Source organism: Asparagus officinalis, chromosome 10 (genome assembly GCF_001876935.1).
Source record: "Asparagus officinalis chromosome 10, Aspof.V1, whole genome shotgun sequence".
Classification (NCBI taxonomy): Eukaryota; Viridiplantae; Streptophyta; class Magnoliopsida; order Asparagales; family Asparagaceae; genus Asparagus; species Asparagus officinalis.
Window position 1 is genome coordinate 66,099,906 of NC_033803.1, and position 7,348 is coordinate 66,107,253.

At 39.1% G+C, this 7,348-nt stretch overlaps 1 protein-coding gene across 3 annotated transcripts; it reads left to right on the plus strand.

Moving 5' to 3' along the window:
* LOC109825314 (pentatricopeptide repeat-containing protein At1g55630-like) lies at positions 450–3,926 on the plus strand. 3 transcript variants are annotated; one of them, XM_020392152.1, is made up of 2 exons: positions 450–2,479; positions 2,742–3,926. In XM_020392152.1, the coding sequence occupies exon 1, from the start codon at positions 819–821 to the stop codon at positions 2,250–2,252; it is 1,434 nt and encodes a 477-aa protein (XP_020247741.1). In that variant the 5' UTR covers positions 450–818; the 3' UTR covers positions 2,253–2,479; positions 2,742–3,926. The 3 variants fall into 3 exon arrangements, with proteins under 3 accessions (XP_020247741.1, XP_020247742.1, XP_020247740.1); XM_020392153.1 differs by having other exon boundaries at positions 450–2,313; positions 2,739–3,926; XM_020392151.1 differs by having other exon boundaries at positions 450–2,313.

Here is a 7,348-nt window from a genome sequence, read left to right on the forward strand (position 1 = left end):
ATGTACTTATCTATTGTGATGCGATGAAGTCCAAAATAAATTTATACTTATAATTTGTAAATGATTTATTAATTATTAATAAAGAATTTATTTTTATAATTTTTTATTTGTAATTTATATCATTTTAAGTGATTAATAACTCGGACCCGGCCCGGGGTACCCAGGTCCGGGTCCGGGCTCCGATTTTGCCGGTCCGGTCCGAATGGACAGGCCTACCTTATAATGACAAGCTTCGGAACATGACATAGATATTCAAAGTGCTAACAACAAGATGAACCAAACAGATTATATAAAAAAATTGAACTCACTATAGTCCGTTAAATTATTGTATTCCTATACTATAATGAGTTAAGTTAGTCCTGAGATGAAACAAGTCTCTAATTCAAACATGACCTAAAGCTACTTACATGCTATTTAGCTCTTTTTGCATCCATAACTTCAGTTCAGAGCAAACCTTACCCAAAAATCTAGGACCACCAGAAATTCTCGTCCGGGTAGGATGCAGCTCTTGTCTGGATCCGATTTCTTCGGATCCGCAGACAGCTTAGATTTCCAAACTAATGAGACCAACGAACCAACAGAGTTCAATCCCACCCGAGATCCCCAAAACCCTAAAACCCTAAAAAAAGGGTCGCTCCTTTTTCTCTTCTCCCCCGAAAGCGATCCTTTTCTCTTCGCCAGGATCTCGAAATCTCAATACATGTGCTATATCAAAGCCCTAGTGCTCGCCCAATCCCTCAATTCCCCGAAAAACCCTACTCAAATCTTCCTTTTCTGCTTAGATTTTTACTAGGAAATGAAGCCCCTTTTCGCCTGCAATGAGACCGCTTCTTCAACTTGGGCGAAGAACCGGTCAGAGCTTTCTCCTCTCACGTCTCAGAACCCGGCCTTGTTTCAATTTCTGCAGCAATGGGGATCGATCCAATGATGAAGAAAAGGAAAGATCCGATTTTGATCGTAACTACGACGATACCCTCCTCAGTCTCCCTCCTTTCAAAGAGCACGAGGAGGAGTTCACCCCCCGCCGGAGATTTTTCAGAAACATCAAGCTCGAAGCTGATAAAATCTTTGAGATTTTGCAGCAAGATGGGCCGGGGTTCAACACGAGATCAGCCCTCGAAGAGCTCAACCTGAAAGTATCAAATGCTCTAGTTAGAGAAGTTCTTTTGCAAATTTTGATATCTATCAATGATGCCAATAAGCTTCGATGCGCGAAGCTCGCTTATAAATTCTTCACTTGGTCGGGTCAGAAAGAGGATTATAAGCATACTTCCAATGCCTACAATCTAATCATAAAGATTTTTGCAGAGACTGAAGAATTGAAGGCAATGTGGAGATTGGTCGATGAGATGACCGAAAATGGTTTGCCGGTTACTGCTTATACTTTCAATTTACTTATTTGTTCTTGTGGTGAAGCTGGTATGGCCCGAAAATTAGTAGAAAGGTTTTTGAAGTCGAAAACTTTTAATTATAGGCCTTTCAAGCATTCGTTTAATGCGATACTATACTCATTATTAACAGTGAATCAATTTAGATTGATTGAATGGGTTTATCAGAAGATGGTTTTAGAGGGGCATTCACCCGATATCTTGACTTATAATGTGATTATGCGAGCAAAATACAAGTTGGGCAAGCTCGATCAGTTCCATACGATACTCGATGAAATGGGTAAAAATGGGTTTGCTCCTGATTTGCATACTTTCAATCTTTTGCTTCATGTGCTTGGAAAAGCCGACAAACCTTATGCTGCACTTGAATTATTGGAGTATATGGATCTTGTCGGTTGTAGTCCGAGTGTACTCCATTTCACTACACTCATTGATGGGCTCGGTCGTGCAGGGAATCTTGATGCTTGCAAGTATTTCTTTGATATGATGCTTAAAAAAGGGTGCAAGCCTGATGTTGTGTGTTATACTGTAATGATAGCAGGATATGTAGCTGGTGGTGAATTTGACAAGGCTTATGAACTGTTTAATGATATGACAATAAAAGGTCTTCTGCCTAATGTTTTCACGTATAATTCGATGATTAAAGGGCTTTGTGTTTCTGGGAAATTCGACGAGGCTTGTTCTATGCTGAAAAGTATGGATAGTAGGGGATGTACTCCGAATTTTTCTGTGTATAGTACGTTGGTATTGAAGTTAAGAAATGCTGGTAAAGCTTCAAAAGCCGATGAAATAATCAGTTTTATGGTGGAGAAGGGACATTATCTCCATTTAGTATCGAAGTTTCGAGGATATAGGAGATGCTGATGGAAAAGACTGCATAAAGGAAACCTGTTGTTCTCTTATTAAGACTTTTTCTGCCAAAATGGTAAGAATCATTGCTGAGCAATCTTGTCTTTCATTCTTATAAATATCTTGTGACTACTATATGATCTTTTTTAATCAAAGAAGCCAAAAAGGAATGTTGCCTGTATTGCATTAGTGGCATACAGTAAGTCAAGCACCTGTCGGAAGAAGTAATGCAATCTTCATATGTAAGTTCATACTTAATATTAAGAAAATCGTTTATGTTATAACATTTTCCTTTGACCAAAAAGCAATATGAGTGCGATTGGAGCAAACTTATGGTGTACATTTGAAGAACTAACTAATGCAGGCATAGTTTTGCAGCATGCAATTTATTAAGATTATGTTACACCGGGCATACATTTTGATGTCATTAATTGATTAAAGCACATTAATGCCTTGGTCAAGCGAATATTTCTTTGAGCAATTTCCTCATTTCACCATTAGCAGGTAACTACATCAGGGCTGTCAGGGCGTATGTTGTAAAAGCTTCACAGTTCGGTGTATATATTGCTATTTTGAATTCGGCGACAAACAAGTTCTACATCACAGATCCTGTCACTGGATTGGATATAATCAAAAAGCAGGAAATTTTGGTCTTTTGAGATTTTCGATGTCAGAGATGAGAAGTTTGGATCAATGATATCGAGCCCCTAGCCCTCACTTTCTCTTATGTCTTATTGTTGCTTCAAGGACTCTAGAGGGAAGCCTTGCCTCGCATTGAAGAACGATACAGGCAGTTGCTTTGGAATATAGACTATGAGAGATTATTTGAATGATACATGGGTCAAAGAGTATGTAAGTTCAGTGGCAGTATGCTGTCAGGTTTACACGGTTATATTTGTGTTCCAGGTATAGTAGATGAAGATTTTATCTTAACGTTCTGTGATGAAAGTTTTATTGGCATGCTATAGTTATAATCCTTGTAGTAAAGTTCTGCTCAAACTGTTCGATGGAGCTATGGATATTGTTGTTTATGGGGAAAGCTTTATTTCGTCAGAAAAGTTGTTGAAGGTATCTCCAGAAGATGTATAGAGGATGGAGATGAGAAATGCAGGCATAATGTTGCATCATGCAATTTATCGATGCTATGTTACATTGTTGCACATGGCATGTAAATTTTGATGTCAATTAGAAATTTCTTTCCTTGAAAAAAACAAGCATCAATAGGGTAAAACTCTGTTCAGGCATCTATTGTCAATAGAGCATATTTTTGCATCTAATAATCTTGTAAGTTGTATTTTTAACCTTTTATTGCCATAATTTTGTTGTAACTGAAAATCTTAGTTCAGATACATGTAGTATGTTGGTATAGTTTTTGTGTATAGTATGTTGGTATCAAGGCTGCGAAATGAAGGAAAAGCTTCGGAAGCCGATGAAATAATCAGTTTTTATGGTGAAAAGGGACATTATCTCCATTTAGCATCGAAGTTTTGAGGATGTAGGAGATGCTAGTGGAAAAGATTGCACAAAGGAAACCTGTTGCTCTCTAATGAAGAATTTTGCTGCCAAAATTGTAGAGATCAATCATTGTTGAGCAATCTTCTGTTTCATTCTTGTAAGCTGTAGTATCTTGAAACCATTATACAATGTTTTTAAGGATTTGAATCAAAGAAGCCAAGGGAAAGTTACATATATTGCATTAGTGAGATATAATAAGTCAAGCACCTGCTGGAAGAAGTAATACAATCTTCATATGTAAATTCATATTCGGAAATTTGTTTATATTAACCTTTTCCTTTGACCAAAAATTTATATGAAATGTGATTGGAGCAAAATTATGTTGTACATTTTGAAGAATTAACCAATGCAGGCATAATTTTTCAGCATCTAGTTTAACAGGGTTATGTTACACGGGGCGTACAAATTTTGATGTTAATATTGATTAAATCACACTAATGCCTAGGTCAAAAGAATATTCTGTAGAAAACAACGTCAAATTGTTCAAAATGTTGGCAAACATGAAGATTCTGCAGGGGTGTGGTGTCTGCCACATCGAGGTGTGGCAGAATATGCTCATGTTGTTAGGGGCATGGTGTCTGCCACACCCACGTGTGGCAGAATCTGCCCTGTTTTCAGGAGTGTGGTGCGTGTCACACCCGGGTGTGGCAGACTCGTTTTTAGATTCCCACCATGTTTGGGATTGTGTTTTGTTATAAATAGTAATACGTTTTTAGGGTTACTTAAGGAGTGAATTAGCATTGTTTTGAGCACTTTGAGAGGGATATATTGTGAGAGAGTTAAGAGCTTTTGTTAGAGTTATATTTGAGTAATTTTGTGAGTTGTAACCCGTTATATTTCTCCTCTATATAGTGAAATCTTCACATCCTCTCCCCGTGGACGTAGGTGATTGCTGAACCATGTAAATTCCTGTGTTTGGTTTGATTTGTGTCGTATTTTGGTGAATTGCACTCATAATTTGGTTTGGTTCTCTTCTCTCATCGCTGACCGGCTCGTTTGGTTATCGAGCACGCTTTCGCACGACGCGCGACAATTGGTATCAGAGCTCTAAGATTTTAGATCTAGGGTTTTGCATTGGGTGGAGGAAGATTCATTGTTGGAAGCTTGGATCTTGGAGATTTAGGCTTCGGTGGAGTTACCGTTGGAGATCTCGCTTTCCTCGTGTGGTTAGGAGATCTAGTTGGAATCCTATCTAGGATTCAGTTAGGCAATTTCTCAATTCTATCAAAGTTTGAATCTTTCATTACAATTTGGAGTTTGTAAGCATGGGATAAAAAGTTGGTAAAAACATCAAGACGATGGCGAGTACAGTTCAGGTTGGACTTCAAAATACTAAGATTAGTGTTGTGAAGTATGACGACAAGATCAATTTTAATTTGTGGATGAGCGACGTACAGGACGTTCTCAATGCTCAAAATTTGGAAGAGATCATCATGGTCTATGATAGGCCATCAAAATACGATGAGGCGATATGAGACAAGATGAATAGGAACACTTGTGGGGTGACCAAGTCTTGTTTGGAACAAGAGCTGAAATACTATGTGATTGGGGTGACGTCTGCGATAAAGATGTGGGAGATTCTTAACAACAAGTATCTTACGAAGATTGTTGAGAATCGGTTGCACTTGCTGCGGAGATTATTCAGATTCCTGATGTCCAGGGACACCTCACTTGCGGCTCATGTGAGGAGTATGATACCTTCGTGCTCACTTTGTTGAACAGGAGATCTTCCATCACCTACGGTAAAGTGATTAACGCATTGACAAACTACGATTTGAGGAGGAAAGACAAAGAGACTTCTCGTGTTAGCACTTTAGGAGAGACCTTGTTGACGAGAGATAGAAGTCCATATCCGAGAGGTGGTAATAGGAACAGGTCAAAGTCAAGGGGCCACCACCAGTTAGCAAAGAACTAGTGTGCGTTCTGCAAGGAACAAGGATATTAGAAGAGAGGTTGCCCGAATCTCAAGGAGAAGGAGAAGAGCAAGAAGAAGGGCTCGAAGGCTAATGAGGTGAACGTCGTGAGAGGTGATGATTTCGATGATTCGTGTTTTTCTCTATTGATTACTCCAGAGGTGAACCATGTGGATGCATCTGATTGGATGCTTCGTTCTGGTGCTACTTATCATGTAACTACCCGACGAGATTGGTTTGTATCGTTCGAGAAACTCGATGGGGGCGTGGTAGTCATGGGAAATGATCAATCCTATGATATTTGTGGGATAGGTACTGTCGGGATTCGGATGCATGATGGAGTAATTCGTGAATTGAATGAAGTAAGATTTGTTTCTCAGTTGAAGAAAAATCTTATTTCAGTTGGAGCTTTGGAGGCGAAGGGATTCAAGGTGACCTTTGAGAACACTGTAGCAAAGGTTACTAAGGGATCTTTGATAGTGATGAAGGGAGTCTGCAGTAGGAATTTGTATTATCTGAAGGGGAGTACCAAGATTGGCCAGGTAGCTTCAGCTATTTCAGAGGTGGACGTAAGCAGGCTTTGGCACTATTGGTTGGGACACACAAGTAAAAATTCACTACAAGCTTTGTGCAAGCAGAGACTATTGAAGTGAGCTAAGAGTGAAAAAGTTGAGTTCTGTGAGTATTATGTTCTTGGAAAGAAGACGAATGTGAAGTTCGAGACAGTCATCCATAGGACGATGGGCATCTTGGAATACGTGCACACAGATATTTAGGGTCTCACCAATACATCATCACTTGGTGGTCTAAATTGGTTCGTCACGTTTGTAGATGACTATTCTATGCGTTGTTGGGTGTACACCATGACGAAAAAGAGTGAAGTCCTAGAGATATTTGTGGAGTGGAAGAAGTGATTGGAACTGCATACTGGAAGAAAGATCAATACGTTGCGATCCGACAACTGCGGTGAGTATACTTCTAACTCCTTTCAGCAGCTATGTCGAGACGAGAACATAGAGAGACACTTCACAGTTAGTCACACACCGCAGCAGAATGGGATGACAAAAAGTTTGAATCGGTATTTGCTGGAGAAGGTCCGATGTTTATGCTATTGGTAAGCAAGAAGTTGGACATACTTGATCTTATGGTTATGTTGTCGTTTTCAGACTTATATCCTTGCGACAAATGCATATATTGCATCATGTGCTTGGAAAAGAAGAAAAACCTTATGCTGCGCTTGAATTGTTGGAGTATATAGTACCTTGTTGGTTGCAATTCAAGTGTTCTTGTTGGTCGAGCTGGATATCTTGATTCTTGCAAGTGTTTGTTTGATAGAGTAATAAAAGGGCTGTCGCCTTCTCTTTCGCCTTACTCCTATCTAAAGGAGCCTAGAGGGGAGCTCTGCCTCACAGTCAAGATTTTTTCGGAAGGTTGCCTTGAAATATGGACTGTAAAAGATTATTTGAATGATACATGGGTCAAAGAGTATAAATTCAATTACAGTATACTGTAAAGTTTACACAATTTTACTTATGATAACTACGACAGTCATCACAATCTCAGTTATGATACGGATATCATAGCTGGAGAAATTATCTTGAAAATCTGTGGTAAACAGTCAAAATGGCATGTTACGCGTTATAATGGAGATTTCCACGAACTCTTCACCGCAGAGCCATCTGG

Bases quoted from the DNA above. Each gene is read 5' to 3' on its own strand.
- LOC109825314 (XM_020392152.1), top strand. From the start codon at position 819: ATGAGACCGCTTCTTCAACTTGGGCGAAGAACCGGTCAGAGCTTTCTC.